Source organism: Mauremys reevesii, unplaced genomic scaffold, assembly GCF_016161935.1.
Source record: "Mauremys reevesii isolate NIE-2019 unplaced genomic scaffold, ASM1616193v1 Contig163, whole genome shotgun sequence".
In the NCBI taxonomy this organism is placed as follows: domain Eukaryota; kingdom Metazoa; phylum Chordata; order Testudines; family Geoemydidae; genus Mauremys; species Mauremys reevesii.
Window position 1 is genome coordinate 9,668 of NW_024100786.1, and position 17,632 is coordinate 27,299.

Consider the following 17,632-nt stretch of genomic DNA (forward strand, 5'->3'; position numbering starts at 1 on the left):
TGACTCCAGTGCCTGTTATGCTCTGTACCATTAATCAATTCACAAATACCAGTAAAGCTTGGGTATAATTGAGATCTCTTGCTAATTACTAAAAACACTGAACCAGAATTGGTAATGAGTCTGAATGTGACACGCTCCTAGTTTCCATTAATGAGGTTTCATCACCTTGGTGGTCCTGATGTCGCTAAGCGATTAGAACCACAGTCATCTTGGGTTTCGGGTGGAAAAACACCCACTTCCAAGCACTTCTCAACTATCCAGATGAAACCTCCCAAATCATTTCTGTTTCTTCAGGAAAGAATCCAGGCCCATTTGAAAACTCTGAGGAAGAGAGAGAAAAGCTGCTGGGATTGAAAGCGACTAGAGAGAGGAATTGCCGGGAATATCTGGTAGGTACCTGTTGTTATGAACCAGTTGTGGGACTGGCAGTGGGAGAGTCTGATTGGAGGCAGATTCCTGTGTGGCCTACGTGAACATGAGCTTTGTGTGTGTTTCTCCATGATCATGGATTGCTGGATTCATAGGCAGCAGGTTTGTATAATTTTGGTGGGGCCCAAAATGGTTGTACCCCCGCTGCCGCCCTATGGCCGATATAAAATGAAGCTAAAACTTGTCAGTGCCACAAGATTACAAGGGTCAATTAAGAGGAAAGTCAGAAGCAGCACTTTCCTACTTCAATATACAGTATAATATTTTGATGCACCTGGTGAGATGAAGTGGGAATGTTCTTAATATTTTCTGTGAATACTGTGTGTGTGCCTCAGTTTCACCTGCAAGATGCCACACCAGTGCCTCCCCACACACACCTCCTCCTCCCCAGCCCTGGGTCACTGGTAACGCTCCCTGGGCAGGTCATTCAGCAGCAATTTTGTATGTGCACAAAACATAGACAGGATTGGTTCCCATATGTTTACAGAGGTGCAGTAAAGTGGAACAATTTTCAGCTTGTGTGATTGGAAGATACCTGGATGCATATTATAAGACTGTCCTCCATAAATGAGGAAAAGTTGAGGTGCCTTTATTATCCTGTTGTTCCACTCTTTCTTTCTATGGGGAATTTGCCAATGCAATATCACTGTCTTCCTTTCAAACAAACAAAAAGGCAATGGCTGTTGAAAATAGCAATTCCAGTCCTAATAAGCATTTCTTGCTCAATTTTATCCTGCTTTTTCTACAGCAAGTTACAGTGGATCAGTATATTTGATTTGGGAGAAATGAAGTAACAGCTGCCCAAACTGAGCTTGAGCACTCCTGAATCCTGAGGTGTTCAAATCTGGAAGGCAGGTGCTGGGGGGGCTTGTGGGCTCCACAGAGGAGCATGGCAGCCAGACACTCTTGTCTGAGTGGCACGGTAAAGGGGCTGGAGGTTGGAGAAGAGGTAGGGAGTTCCAGGGGGCAGTCAAGGGACAGGGAGCAGGGGTGGTTGGATGGGGCAGAGGTTCAGGGGGGCAGTCAGGGGACAGGCAGCAGTAGGATAGGCATGGGAGTCCCAGAGGTTTATCAGGGGACAGATCGGGGGTGGGGTCCTGGGGAAGTTGGGTGGGGTCTCAGGAGGGCAGTTGGGGACAAGGAGAAGGGAGGCTTAGATAGGGGCTGGGGTCCCAAAGGGCAGTTGGAGCAGGGGTCTTGGGAGGGAACAATCGGGGACAAGGGCAGCGGCATTTAGATAGGGGGGGGGGTCCTGGGGGGCGGTTAGGGGCAGGGGTCCCGGGAGGGGGGTATCAGGGAATAAGGACCGCCAGCGGTGTTAGATAGGGGTGGGGTCCTGGGGGCAGTTGGGACAGAGGTCTGGGAGGGCAAACAGCGGCTGCATGCGGATTGAAACAGCCCTGGGCTGCCGGCAGCCACAGGCCGCCCTGAGCCCTTTAAATCCCAGCCACGGCTCAAAATCTCTGCGGGCAGCCCAGAGCGCTCTAATTCCCGGCTCCGGCTGGGATTCAAAGGGCTCTGGGCTCCCCGCCGCTGCGGGCAACCCAGAGCCTCTTGATTCCCAGCCAAGGATGGGATTTAAAGGGCTCTGGGCTCCCCACCGCTGTGGGCAGCCCAGAGCCCTCTGACTCTCGGCCGCGGCTCAGATTTAAAGGGCTCTGGGCTCCCCGCCGCTGCAGGCAACCCAGAGCCCTCTGACTCCCGGCTGCAGTTGAGATTTAAAGGGCTCTGGGCTCCCCGCCGCTGCGGGCAACCCAGAGCCTTTTAATTCCCAGCCGCGGCTGGGATTTAAAGGGCTCTGGGCTCCCCGTCACTGCGGGGAGCCCAGAGCCCTCTGATTCCTGGCCGCGGCTGAGATTTAAAGGGCTCTGGGCTCCCCGCCGCTGCGGGCAACCCAGAGCCTTTTAATTCCCGGCCGTGGCTGGGATTTAAAGGGCTCTACGCTCCCCGCTGCCGCGGGCAGCCCAGGGCCCTCTGACTCCCAGCCACGGCTGGGATTTAAAGGGCACTGGGCTCCCCGCTGCTGCGGGCAACCCAAAGCCTTTTAATTACCGGCCACGGCTGGGATTTAAAGGGCTCTGGGCTCCCCGCTGCTGCGGGTAACCCAGAGCCTTTTAATTCCCGGCCGCGGCTGGGATTTAAAGGGACGAAACCTAGCTCCAAATATTGGTGGAGCAGAGACCCTGACTGTGAATATTCCTGGGGCTTTAATCCCAGGAGCCCATATAAGTTGGCGCCCATGGCTGGGATTGATTCATGTGTAGACAAGCCCTAAGCTTTCATTTCAGTTGATGAGTAGCCCTTGTGGCTTGCCTGAATTCACACAAATGTCCCTGTGAAGTGCTTGTCCTCTGTGTCTAGACATTTTGTGCATTTTTAAAACATTTGTTTATTTTAACTCCCCTGATGTCTCTGTTAGTGTAGTGTTGAGTCCTGCCTCCTGCTGCTCTGGGTCTGAATTTCCACAGACCATAAATAACAGAAGATGCTAACCATGACTGACAGAGAAACATCCCTTTCACAGGGATACAGGGGCCAAAAGGGAAGGTGTGAGAGAATCCCCTGCCTAGTACCCACAGGGTAGAGTCAAATGTCAGAAATCTGAGGATTTTCAAGAAAATCACCCTCCTGCACACTCAGCTCTCCATGAAAGGACCCTGGGCTCCATCCATGTCCCTGACCAGCCCTTGCCCTATTTCATACAGAAACAAACACAAACCGAGAGGCAGAAGATTGTGTCTGAATTTCAGCAATTGCAGCAGTTCCTGGAGGAACAGAAGCGACTCCTGCTGGCCCAGCTGGAGAAGCTGGACAAGGAGATTGTGAGGATCCAGAATAAAAATCTCAGTAAATTCTCCGAGCAGATTTCCCGTCTGAGTGAGCTGACCCGTGAGCTGGAGGGGAAATGTCAGAAGCCAGCGAGTGAATTCCTACAGGTGAGACTGAATGAGAAACATAGGTGGGTGCTCCAGGACAGCCAGCTCTCCCCCTCAGTGCTACCCACCGTCAGCCCTGCCGATCAAGTCCTCCCACTTCTTCCAGCACCATCTGCCTGCTGCAATCAGCTGTTCCACTGTGTGGCGAAGATGCTGGGAGGGAGGGGAAGGAGCGGGGAGTGTGCTCATGTTAGGATTCCCTCCTCACTTTGAACTCTGGGGGACAGATGTGGGGACCCACATGAACGACCCCCTAATCTTATATTCAATCAGTTTAGGTTAAAAACTTCCCCAAGACAAAAAGTCCTTTGCTTGTCCTTGCTGCCACCACCAAGTGATTTAAACAAAAATTCAGACATGGGTCACTTGGAATCCCTATTCCCCCAAAATATCCCCCCAAGTGCCTTCACCCCCTTTCCTGGGGAGGCTTGAGAATAATATACCAACCAATTGCCTTTAATGTAAGTACAGACCAGACCCTTATCTTTAGGACACTAAAATCAATCAGGTTCTTTAAAGAAGAACTTTATTATAAAGAAAAAAGTACAAGAATCACACCTGTAAAATTAGGATGGAAGGTAACTTTACAGGGTAATAAAAGGATTTAAAACACAGAGGACTCTCCTCTGGACTCAGCTTCACAGTTACAAAAACAGGACTAAAACTACGTCTTAGCATAGGGAAAATTCACAAGCTAAAACAAAAAAATAACCAAACGCATTTCCTTGCCTTAGTTAGAATTTTTGTAGTCTTAGACGGATCATTTCAGGTAGGTTTTCAGGAGATGATGTCCCTGCTTGGTCTATCTCTCTATCAGGAGAGGGAACAAACAAACAGAGCCCAAACAAAACCTCCCCCAACCCACCAGATTTGGGGAAAGGTTTGGAGTGGAGGTGGGGCATGGGGTTGAGCACCCCCAAGGACAATTGGAAACCGTCACTAATCTTTAGAAACATGCCAGACCCCCACAGAGGAGGAGCGGGCTGCTGAATCATAAGCACTGGACTCCAGCAGTCGGAGATCTCAGTGTCACTCGGAATGTGCATTGCTGACATCTGAGTGAGTATTATTCTTAGCAGAGTCACAGAGATATGAAAGATGGAAAAGCCCCATTAGCTCAGAATCAATGGCCCTGGGGACAGGGCAGGGTCTCTTCCCCCATACTTCCTAAATCCCTTCCCTGGAATCCCCTGTGTGCGTGTGTCAGAGGGGACTGAAATTCTTTTGTCTCTCTCTCCTCTAGGATGTCAGAACCACCTTGAGCAGGTATGTGGCTCCCTCACACTCCACAATGCTGGGAAAGAGCTTGATGATGAGGGTAGCACCGCATCTCCCCAGGGCTCTACAGCAAAATGTGTGGGGAGATCACGTGTTGGATACAAATCTCTCTGATCAACTCCATCCTGGGGTGCTCACTCTTGTACAGAAGACTCTAGAATTCTCCTGTCAGTGGGAAAGACTGACCTCAAGTATTTTGTAGAGATGTCACATCCCTGGGGGACTGGCTGCTTCAGGATTGTGGGGATGGAATATGGGCCTGTCACTGCTGGATCCTGGTCACTGTTCAGCCCAGGGCAGTAGTTTTCAAGAGCCTTTCCCCATCTGAGGGCTGTTTGGAGACCTGTGAGAAATGAGCTGGGGAAGGGGTAGTTGGTGTCTCAGTCTAGTTCCTAGAGGCAGATTTCTACAGCACTTCACCTGGGAACCTCCTGTCCCTCAGAGCATGGAGGCCTAGGAGCGAATTGGCCATGGAGACTCAATTCCCCTTTTGTCCCCAGAGCTGGTCTCTCCAGACCAGAGTTGAAGAATATTAATGACCTTTGAAGGGAAGGCTGCTTGGTCCTGGGCTGTGTTGCACCTGCTCTGAGGCTGGGAGAAGTCGAGGAATTCTAACTCCAGGCCCATTAGAGCAGCGACTCTCTAGCCAGAACTTATAATGAGTCACACAGTAAAATATAATCACGTGAAATTGTTTCCCTCCAGGTGTGAGAAGAGGAAGTTCCAGCAGCCAGAGGAGATTTCTCCTGAACTGGAAGAGCGAGTCAGTGGTTTCCCCCAGAAAACGATTGTGCTAATGGAGATTCTGGGGAAGTTCAAAGGTACCTAGAAGGGATCTAGGAATAGAAATTGGGATGCGCCTCTGAGAAGAGAATGGTGCTGATCAATTGGTTCACACTTAGATGATGCTGTTAAATTAAGAAATGACTCAAAGACTTTAAGGCCAGACGGGACCATCATGATCATCCAGTCTGACCAACTGCACACTGCAGGCCACAGAATCTCACCCACCCACTCCTGCAATTGACCCCTAACCTCTGGCCAAGTTACTGAAGTCCTCAAAACATGATTGTATAACCTCAAGTGTAACTGGTTGAGCACTCAGCAGTGCGGTGCCTCCTGCTGGTCAGTCAGGGAATTAGCTTTCCCGCTCCAGAGCGCCCACTGCTGGCCAGTGTCTCTCCTGCCTCAGGCCCCTCCATGTCCCTCCTGGACGCCAGTGCCCCTTACCTTGGGGTTCTGCCCACAGCAGTACCCCCACACTCTGGGTATCCTCTCGCAGGGGCATCCCAACCCTCTATACCCACCTTGCCTCAGTGGTTATTGCCAGTCATCTAGCCCCCTTTCTCTGGGGCAGCCTGCAGTCCACCATATCCACTCATCATTAGCAAAGGAGTTGGACCTACGGCCTTTCTAACCCTAGTACCATCCCTGGCCCTTAACAAGGCCTCAGCCTGGGGACTTGCCAGGCCAGAGGTCGCCAGCTCTGCCTGCCCCGCCCCAGCCCTGCTCTGTGTAAGGTACCTTGTGCCAATCCTCCCGCACCTCAATTTCCACGTTGATAAAATAATTTTACTATTATTTCCATATCTGCCTATGAAGGACAAGGTCCTGTCGTGCTGTCGTGCTGCTGTCGTGCTGCTCTCTGTACAGACACTGAGTAAACAGACCCAACAGCTCACAGTTAGAGCCAAAATTTCACAAACTCTCAAGATCCCGTTAGTGTCAAAGGGACCCAAGTGGGTAAAGTTACTTTGTATGATCTGGGTCAAGATTACGACAAAAAGGCAGTAAATGAATGAGACAAACCAACCAGAGTCTGAAGGGAGGGAGGGGATGAGGAGGGAAAAGTAAATCTCTTACAAATTGTATGTCCTGGGATAGTTGTGAGGCTGCAAGGCTGATGGCTCCATTGCTGAGAGATGCCTGATTGAGAGGGGAAATAGGTTTCAGACCTTTTTATATTAAATACCTGAGTGTGTCTCTGGGCCTCTCTGTCTGTTTCTCTGTCATAATTATGAAACAGTTTCCGAGTGGGGATGCTCTTATGAATATGAAAGTCTGAAATCTCACCTCTCTTCTCCTTTCTCCCCCAAGACACTTTGCCGTCTGAACTGGAGATAAAAAGAGGAGAATTCTTTGGAGCACACAGACAGGGTGAGTTTGCAAGTGAAGATTGCCTTTAAATTATGAGAAAATTCCAGAGAAAACGTCTTCATGAGATTGTAGCCAAAGTTACCAACCAAACTGACAGCGACCATGACACACACAGTCCTCAAAATAACACATTAAACGGTAAGGAGATCCAGGGGCCCATGTCTCCCCCCACAACACACACACACTTTTAAAGCTGGGATGACCAGGACACTTTTCAGCATGGGCATAGTTTGGGGGAAGAGGGCCACGTTGCCCCCCGACACACTGTAAGCCTTGGCAGGGGTGGAGCATAGCCGGCAGTATCTATGCTTAGGGCAGGGCAGCTGAGCAGCTCCTCTCTGTGTAGTGCAGCCCCTGCCCACAGCACCAATCTCGCCCTGGTGCTGGCCTCTCTCAGTGGCCCCACCCCTGCTCCTCTTTCCCTGAGGCCCTGGCCAGGCCAGAAGCCAGAACCAGGCTGCCATTCAGGGACTGCACTGGGAAGCCCTGGATACTCCACCTGCCCAGGGTGGTGCACCCCAGGGAGTGGGGACATGGGCTGGGGACTGCTGCCAAAGGCCCATGGACCCATGTCCAGGGCAGGTGGAGTGTCAGGGGCTCTCCATAGCGGGCAAGTCTCCCAGCCTGGCCAGGGGGCAGGGCCTCAGTCAGGGCCATGGAGCGGGCGGGGACACAAAAACAGTCCTGACACCACCCCTAGTGCTGAGTTCATGCCCATTCTGATGAACAGAAACACTCTTAACTGAGTCACACGCGAACAGAGCTCCCTGCCACATCCCTCTGCTTCACCCCGGTGCAGGGGGTCTCCCATCGCTCTTCTCCAGCATCCTGCCTTTCCTCTGGGCAGCGCTGGGCTCTCCCACTGGAGCCGCTCCCTGCTTCCTGGACTGGGGAGATGCTCTCCCTGTGATGTTGGCAGCTCCTCTCTTCTCTCTAGGCTGGGGATGGTGCTACCCCACCCAGTGCCACCTCCTACTCTCTGGTCTTAAGTGGCTGTTCCCCAGTGCTGCACCTTCCTCTCTGTTCCCTGGCCTGGGAGTGGAGGCTGCATTAGGGGAAGGAGCTTCCCTCTGGGGTATAAAGCTGGTACCTGCCACTTCTGCTCCCTCAATAAAAACTTCTGACGCCTTCCTGGCTGTGTCTGTGCTGCTGGGAATGGGGCAACACCAGCAGCGGGATGTGGGAGCTGAAGCCTCTGTGATAAATGAGAAACTAATGAAGTGGAACCTGTTACAAAGACTGAGGAGCTGCAGTGACATCTCTGCTCAGTCTCAGGGCTGGTCTACACGGGGGAGAGGGGGTCGATCTGAGATACGCAACTTCAGCTACGTGAATAGCGTAGCTGAAGTCGAAGTATCTTAGATCGATTTACCTCTCGTCCTCACGGCAAGGGATCAACGTCTGCGGCTCCCCCTGTCGACTCCGCTACCGCCGTTCATGCTGGAGGAGTTCCGAAGTCAACAGGAGCGCGTTCGGGGATCGATATATTGTGTCTCAGTCGATCGCTACCCGCCGATACGGCAGGTAGTCTAGACGTACCCTCAGGTGTCCAGGACAGAGGCAGTTCCCTGGGATCTGGGACTGTCCCAGCCTGAATGGGGCTGCTGGGGAGCGTGAGAAATGGTCCCAGCCTCCCCCAGGGCTGAGCTCTGCCCCTAACACTCTGATTCTCTCTCCAGGGAATGTGACTCTGGATCCAGACACGGCTCATCCCAAACTCGTCCTGTCTGAGGATTGGAAAAGTGTGAGACGGGGAGACACACACCAGCGACTGCCCGACACCCCTGAGAGATTTGACACTGAGCCCTGTGTGCTGGGCTGTGAGGGATTCACCTCGGGGAGACATTGCTGGGAGGTGGAGGTGGGGGCTGGGGAACGCTGGGCTGTGGGGGTGGCCAGAGAGTCTTTGAGGAGGAAGGGAGAGATCAGCCTTAGCCCTGAGGGGGGGATCTGGGCTGTGGGGCGGTTGGGGGGTCAGTTCTGGGCTCTCACCTCCCCTACAACCCCCCTGCCCCTGAGCTGGTTCCCCAGCAGGATCCGGGTTTGTCTGGACTGTGACCGGGGGCAGGTGACATTTATCGATGCAGGTGACGAGGCCCTGATCTTCACTTTCCCGCCAGGCTCCGTCCCTGGGGGGAGAATACGACCCTGGCTCCGGGTGGGGGTAGGATCCCGGCTCCAACTGTGTCCCTGAGACACGCAGCAGACACAGTTGAGGGGGAAACCGGAAATCAGCCTCACTAGCCTCATGGACCCCACCCTCTGACACTCCCATCTACCCAGACCCTGGTGCCTCATCTCTATGGCCACTGGAAGTTCCTCCCCCACCCTCTTTGCAGCCCCAGGGATGCGGGGGGAGGAGGGGGAAGACCCCTGGGACTACAGGAGGGGCCATGAGGGGCAGAGGTGGGGGCTGGGCAGGGGGCAGAACTAACAGCCAGGCTTGGGACAGGCAGCGGTGGGGGTGGCAGGGACACAGCATTGATCAGTCAGGGTTTGGGGGGTTGGGAGAAGCAACAGCAGCCAGGAGCATTTTGTACAGTTCTGTGTCCTTAGATCTCACTGGGGGCTCCCAGCCCAGGATCAGCACGAGGGGAAGGGATAAGATCAGGGAAGGAAGAGAGCAGCCGAGGGGGATGATCTGTGACAGGGGGGAGAGACACAGGGAAATAAACAGGGAAGGAAACTGAGGCTAAAACAATGATGACTAGAAAAGGACAGTACGAAAGGAAAGGGAACGTGAGCGGGATGGGGAGATTTATTACATGTTACTGAAAGTGAGACTGTAACTCATTAATTCCCTATATTAATTCCTGGCCATTGGTGCTATTTTAGTGCCATAAAGAAAACTGTTCTCAGTAGCTGGGGATCTCCTTGCCGTGCTGCAGTTATTAAAGCTCCTTCTCAGCTCCTTTTACTTTGCTACTTTCCAGCTACTTACTGTAAATAAAACATTACAAACAATTCTTCGTGTTTGTTCCACTTTAATGTCCCAGTTGCAGGTGTGGGGGGAGCGTCATGGGATTTGCTTCCCAACTTGGTTGGTCCCCGCAGCACCCACAGGGAATATTGCACCCATGGTCAGCTCCAGGCACCAGCAAAGGAAACTGGGGCGGCCAATAGAAAGCGGCGGCAATGCATCAGTTGTTGGGCCAGCACGTCCGGATCGGCAGCAGCAGCTCAATCTGCCCACTTCAGTGCTTGGCGGCAATTCGGCAGCGGGTCCTTCACTTCACTCTTCGGATAAGTGCCTATTTCTGGGCTGCATAGGAACGTGTCTCTCTGCTTAGCAACCCACAAACAGGAACGCACCGTCTGACATCGGGGCCTCCGGTCATGGCAGCTGCCAGTGCCTGGTAGTGGTGGCAGCAGCTGGGAGCCCCAGGCCCTTTGAAATCGCCCCAGCAGGCTGCAGGGCTCCTAGGCGCACACGCTGGATGGGTGCAGTGGCACATTAGGGGAAGGAAAAGCCCCCGACCCTGGCAGGAGCCGCACGGGCCAGGGGTGGGGAGAAGAAGCTCTGGACCGTGGTAGCTGGGCTGGGGGTTGGGCAGGGTGGGTAGGAAAAGCCCTGGACTCCAGCAGGAACCACACAGGATGGGGTGGGGGGCAAGAAGATGTTGGGCTGAAGCCCTGACAGCTGAGTCCCTCTCGCTCCCATGCCCCCTGCACAGATCTGGCTCTCACTCTCCGGCTGTGGAGAAATTCAGCCCAAACTACTCACCTTGGTATCTCCAGTTCCCCCCTCACCACGCAGCCATGAAGGGATTCAGCCTCGGAGGCAGGGTCAGCATTAGCCCCATGTGGCAGGTGGGATCTAGGGTACACAGAGGTGAAGTGACTTTCCCAAGGCTAAGCGGGGAGTCAGTGGCAGAGCAGAGAATCAAACCCAGCACACCTGAACGCCAGGCCTGTGCTTGAACCACTAGGCCACCCTTCCTACCTGAGGAGGGGGAATCTCCTCTGCGGGCACTAGACAGAGCCCCCAGGAGGTGGGGAGCAGAGAGAGATGGGTAAAAGGACATGGGTGGGAAGCAAGAAGGGGGAAACATCAGGAAGGGGAGCAAGGACTTAGAAAGAAACAAGAGCGAGAGAAAGGGGCAGGGAGAGCGATAGGAAAGGAGAGAGGGAAAACTCCCCACTGCTTGTGTCTCCCATCCACCTTCTTCCCACAGCCGTCAGTGCCCTCAGTTCCCAACCAGGCGCTAAGCAGGGCTGAGGCACAGAGTGAACACAGTGTCTTTACACAGGGATGTCAGTGAACACAGCTTGTAGCTGAGTGTAATGATTTTAATACACTGTAATTCATGGTAATGTAATGCTGTAGTTCATTGCTATTTTAATAATGACATTGCTGTGACACCAGTGATAGACACACATTCAATAACTAGAGTATGAAAGAAGTGTATAAATATGCTGACATTATAATCAAAGAGGCTAATAAAAGAGGTGCTGTTGTCATCATGAACAGGTCTGACTACCAAAAGGAGGCCGCCAGACAACTCTCCAATACAAAATTTTACAGCTACTTCCCTCAGATCCCACTGAGGAATACACTAAGAAACTGCACCATCTACTCAGGACACTCTCTACACTAACACCGGAACAAATCAACATACCCTTAGAGCCCCGACGAGGGTTATTCTATCTACTACCCAAGATCCACAAACCTGGAAATCCTGGACGCCCCATCATCTCGGGCATTGGCACTCTCACTGAAGGACTGTCTGGCTATGTAGACTCTCTACTCAGACCCTATGTTACCAGCACTCCCAGCTATCTCCGTGACACCACTGATTTCCTGAGGAAACTACAATGCATTGGTGACCTTCCAGAAAACACCATCCTAGCCACCATGGATGTAGAGGCTCTCTACACCAACATCCCACACACTGATGGAATACAAGCTGTCAGGAACAGTATCCCTGATGATGCCACAGCACAACTGGTTGCTGAGCTCTGTGCCTTTATCCTCACACACAACTATTTCAAATTTAATGACAATATATATCTCCAGATCAGTGGCACCGCTATGGGCACCCGCATGGCCCCACAATATGCCAATATTTTTATGGCTGACCTGGAACAACGCTTCCTCAGCTCCCGTCCACTCTCGCCCCTTCTCTACCTACGCTACATTGATGACATCTTCATCATCTGGACCCATGGGAAGGAGACTGGAAAAATTCCACCACAATTTCAACAGCTTCCACCCCTCCTTCAACCTCAGCCTGGACCAATCTACACGGGAGGTCCACTTCCTAGACACCACGGTGCAAATAAGTGATGGTCACATTAACACAACCCTATACCAAAAACCTATTGACTGCCTCCAGCTTCCACCCCGGACACACCACAAGATCCATTGTCTACAGTCAAGCACTGAGGTACAACCGTATCTGCTCTAACCCCGCAGACAGAGACCAACACCTAGAAAATCTCCACCAAGCATTCTCAAGACTACAGTACCCACACGAGGAAATAAGGAAACAGATCAGCAGAGCCAGACGTGTACCCAGAAGCCTCCTACTGCAAGACAAACCCAAGAAACCAACAGGACTCTACTGGCCATCACATACAGTCCCCAGCTAAAACCCCTCCAACACATCATCAGGGATCTACAACCCATCCTGGACAATGATCCCACACTTTCACAGGCCTTGGGTGGCAGGCCAGTCCTCGCCCACAGACAACCTGCCAACCTGAAGCATATTCTCACCAGCAACTGCACACCGCACCATAGTAACTCTAGCTCAGGAACCAATCCATGCAACAAACCTCGATGCCAACTCTGCCCACATATCTACACCAGCGACACCATCACAGGACCTAACCAGATCAGCCACACCATCACCGGTTCATTCACCTGCACGTCCACCAATGTAATATATGCCATCATATGCCAGCAATGCCCTTCTGCTATGTACATCGCCCAAACTGGACAGTCTCTAAGGAAAAGGATAAATGGACACAAATCAGACATTAGGAATGGCAATATACAAAAACCTGTAGGAGAACACTTCAACCTCCCTGGCCACACAATAGCAGATCTTAAGGTGGCCATCCTGCAGCAAAAAAACTTTAGGACCAGACTTCAAAGAGAAACTGCTGAGCTCCAGTTCATCTGAAAATTTGACACCAACAGCTCAGGATTAAACAAAGACTGTGAATGGCTTGCCAATTACAGAACCAGTTTCTCCTCCCTTGGTTTTCACACCTCAACTGCTAGAACAGGGGCAGGGCCTCACCCTCCCTGATTGATCTAACCTTGTTATCTCTAGCTTGCTTCTTGCTTGCTTATATATACACACCTGCCCCTGGAAATTTCCACTACTTGCATCCGACAGTGGGTATTCACCCACAGCTCATGCTGCAAAACGTCTGTTAGTCTATAAGGTGCCACAGGATTCTTTGCTGCTTATATAGGTCATACACAGCACATGCATGAACATTTCATTGGCAGGGCTTTTTTCGTCAAGCTATTTTCATGTTCTTGTTCTCTTCTCTCATTGGTTTATTACCACTGATTATGCACACGTCACTTTGACCCTTGTCTCCACACAGGGGGTATTGGACTTCTCTGTGGCTGGATGCACAGCCCCCCTCGGCCCCGCGCCCGCCCTTCCGTGCCACCCCCCTCTGCACAGCCCCCCTCAGCTTAGCTCCAGCCCTTCAGTGCCACCCCCCTCTGCACAGCTCCCCTCAGCCCAGCTCCCTCCAGGCCTTCAGTGCTGCCTCCATATTGCAGAGCTCCCCTCAGCCTAGCTCCAGCCCCTCAGTGCTACCCCTCCCCCAGCTGCACAGACCCCCTCAGCAGGGCCGGCTCCAGGCCCCAGCATGCCAAGCGCATGCTTGGGGCGGCATGCCGTGGGGGGCGCTCCGCCGGTGGCCGGGAGGGCGGCAGACGGCTCCGGTGGACCTCCCGCGGGCACGTCTGCAGGAGGTACACCGGAGCCGCGGGACCGGCGACCGCCAGAGCGCCCCCCGCAGCGTGCCGCCGTGCTTGGGGTGGCAAAATTGCTAGAGCCGCCCCTGCCCCTCAGCCTAGCTCTGCAGCAGCAGCAGGGATGAGAGACAGGGAAGCCACTTTGGGGAGCTACCGGAGGTGAGCCCCCCCTGTCACGGAGTCACTGAGCGATGCTCCAGAACTGCTCCCCAGAAAGCCAGGCAGGACTTTGGGGAGCCTCCTCTCCCTCGGAGCAGACTATCTTCAGGGCAAGAAGCTCACACGGCTTCACCTCCTGGGTCTCTCCTTGGAGCATTCAGCATCCTCTGCCCCTCCATGCACTTCCCACAGTGAGCCCACCCCAGCGGGGTCCTGGGGAAGCCACCGGGTCCTGGACCCCCACTTCGCAGTCAGACGTGACTCTCAGCCAGCCAGTAAAACAGAGGTTTATTAGATGACAGGAACACGGTCTAACACAGAGCTTGTAGGTACAGCGAACGGGACCCCTCGGCCGGGTCCATTCTGGGGGGCAGTGAGCCAAACACCCACGTCTGCACTTCATTCCTCGTCCCCAGCCAGCTCCAGACTCCCAAACCCCGTCCATCCCCTCCTCTCTGCTCAGTTCCTTTCCCGGGCCAGGAGGCCACCTGACCTCTTTGTCTCCAACACCTTTAGTTGGCACCCTTGCAGAGAAGGGGCCCAGGCCATCATTTGCTAGGAGACAGTGTCAGGCATTTTATGTGCACTGGCCCTTTGCTCTGCAGCAATCACACACCCTTATTCCACCACCTAGATACTTAAGAACTGCATAGGGGACACTGAGGCACCAACACAGTATTCAGAGAAAGCATTAAGAACAGTCCCACTTCGTCACACACACACACACACACACACACACAAGAATTTGTTCCACCCCTGCTCACAACAGACCCCTGCCCCCAGCAGAGATTGTCCTTGTCAGGCGGCAGAGGAGGTTCCCACCCACCCTGGGATAACCCCTGCCTGGAGGGGGGGTGCCCTGGTCACAGTGAGGGGGTGGGAAACCCTGCTCCCCTGAGAGACCCCCCTCCTCTGCTTCCCACATCCTGTGACATGATGGGGGATCTCCCATGTAAGGGACACAGACAGGGGAGAGACATGGGGTAAGCGGTGTAGAGATGGGAAACACTCACACACACACACCCTCCTCCTCCTCCTCCTCCCATAAAACAAATTATTTAAACAAGAAAGTAGTGACAACAATGCACTGAAATATGGTTTTAGGATACATATTTATTTCAGTGCCCCAATCCTACAAACAAAATATTGACTGTGGCAGTGAGGTACATTCAAAAACACTAAAGTGACTAGAATTTATTATTGTTGTTATAGTTTATTATTTATTAACTACCTAGCCAGGTTATGGTTTTTTCAGTGTGGAAAATTGTGTGTTAATTTACGGGTTGAACGATGACTGAATGACATAACATCCCGCCAATGTCCATCAGTAGCGGCTTGGCTACACTTGAGAGTTGCAGCATCGGTGATGGCTTTACAGCGCTGTAAGTTACTCCCCGTCCACACTGGCAAGGCACATACAGCGCTGCATCTCCCTGGCTACAGCGCTGGTTGTACTCCACCTCGAGGAGAGGAATAAAGAGAACAGCGCTGGTGCTGCAGCGCTGGGGTGCCAGTGTAAACAGTGATTAATCTTACTACGCTGTAACTGATCTCCAGAACCTTCCCATAATGCTTTTAAGTAAAGATAACTCTCTTTGTTTTGTTGTGATGCCTCTGTTTGTTTTGTTGTGAACTGGGGCTCCCGGAGCTGCTTATCTAAAAAACAAACACAGCTCCTGTTTGCTCGAGCAGAGGCAGGGAGCTCCCTTTGGAAAGCCCACAGCTAGTGTTTGCTCGAAGAGGGGGGAGGGAAGGGGCTTGAGGAGAGAAGCATTGCGGCAGGGGGAGGGGGGGTCCATTTCGGGGAGGCTGCTTATCTGGTCTGTGAGGAAAAAACCAAAGAGGCTATTTGCATTTAGTGAATGAGAGAGGGGTGGGGGAAGGGGTCGGAATTTGCAAGGCAGGGAGCTGACACAGTGTCAGCTCCAAAAATCCACTCTCTCTGTCTCCCCCACGCTCCCTGTCACACTCCACCCCACCCCCCTCTTTTGAAAAGAACGTTGACGCCACTTGAACTCTGGGATAGCTGCCCATAATGCACCACTCCCAACACCGCTGCAGATGCAGCAAATGTGGCCACACTGCCGTGCTGGCAGCTGTCAGTGTGGCCACACTGCAGCGCTTTCCCTCCACAGCTGTATGAAGACAGCTTTAACTCCCAGCGCTGTACAGCTGCAAGTGTAGCCAAACCCTAGGTTTGGTAATTTTGTCAAGTGTCTGTCGTACAATATGATGCCGCCTACCCCTGGCCAAAGAGACCAAAGTGGGTAAAGTTACTTTTATGATAAAGTCTTTGTATGATCTGGGTCTAGGGTACGACAAAAGGCAGTGAGTGAATGAGACAAACCAACTGGAGTCTCAGGGGTGGGAGGGGATGAGGAGGGGAAAAATAAATCTCACTTACAGATTGTGGGTCCTGGGATGGTTGTGAGGCTGCAAGGATGTTGGTTCTATTGCTGGGAAATGCCTGAATGAGAGAGGAAATAGAAGGTTTCAGTTAGTTTATATTAAATGCCTGAGTGTGTCTCTGGGCCTCTCAGTCTGTTCTGTCATGATGAAAACACAGTTCTATGTGTTCAGAGTGGGGACGCTGTTACAAATATGAAAGCCTGAAATCTCGTCTCTTTTCTCCTTTCCCTCACCAGACACTCTGCTGTCTGCACTGGAGACACAAATTGGAGAACCCCTAGGAGCACACAGACAGGGTAAGTTCTTCTTCGAGTGATTGCTCATGTCTATTCCACAATAGGTGTGCGTGCTCGCCACGTGCACCAGTGCTGGATGTTTTTCCCCTAGCAGTACCCGTGTGCGGGGAGCAGCCCCTGCAACCCCTGGATTCAGGGCAGGCTCTAGGTTTTTTGCCGCCCCAAGCAAAAAAATTTTTGCCTACCCCACACCCCAGCCCAAGCCCCCCTCGACCACCCCAGCACTGGGCTCTCTCTCTCCCCCCCTCACCCACACCCCAGCCACTCCAGCATTGGGGTCCCCACCCCCAAACATGGGACCCGCTACCAGCACACGGCAGCTGAGCCCTGGCCCAGCCGCGACTCCATCCCCATGCGGGTGGAGCTGCTGGGCAGCACAGAGTGAGAGTACTTCCAGGGGGCGGTGCGGCACGGAGAACATGGCCCCCTCCCTGGGCTTCGTGGCGCTGCTGGTGGCCAAGGTGGATCAGTTTGTGCTCACCGCCCTCACCCCCGGCAAGCTGGGGGCCAAGGACCTGGAAAGCCCCTCGGACCTGCTGCTCTTCAGCCTCACCGCATCCCGGCCGAGCCCCGGCGGGCGGGAAGGCGAGGATCTCCATTTGCAGGGCTGCCTGCTCAGCACCGATGAGCACCGGCCACTCACCTCTTCACACACTCCAGGATCCCCTCTCGCCCCCGCAGCCGGGGCTCGGCTCCAGGGGACCCCGCTTCCCTCCCTCACCAGCTCCTCACACACTCCAGGAGCCCTTCTCACCACCGCAGCTCGGGCTCGGCTCCAGGGGACCCTGCTTCGCTCCAGGGCCTGGGCTGCGGCGGTGGCAAGAGGGGCTCCCGGAGCATGTGAGGAGCCGGGGAGTGGGGGGAGCCGAGCCCGGGCTGCAGCTGCGCGAGAGGGGCTCCCAGAGTGTGTGAGGAGCTGGGGAGGGAGGGAAGCGGGACCTGGGAAGCAGGGAGTGGGGAGGGGTCTTGCTGCTGCTGCCGCTCTGAGTCTCCCCAAGGCAGCGCGGCATTTCCCTGCCCAA

At 53.4% G+C, this 17,632-nt stretch overlaps 1 protein-coding gene across 1 annotated transcript; it reads left to right on the plus strand.

Moving 5' to 3' along the window:
* The first annotated feature begins 4,912 nt into the window (after positions 1–4,912).
* LOC120393207 (tripartite motif-containing protein 10-like) lies at positions 4,913–16,995 on the plus strand. The gene is made up of 4 exons (XM_039517781.1): positions 4,913–5,464; positions 6,741–6,800; positions 8,480–8,603; positions 16,872–16,995. Exons 1-4 carry the CDS (start codon positions 5,302–5,304, stop codon positions 16,993–16,995), a joined length of 471 nt encoding a protein of 156 aa, XP_039373715.1. The 5' UTR covers positions 4,913–5,301.
* The last annotated feature ends 637 nt before the right edge of the window (positions 16,996–17,632 follow it).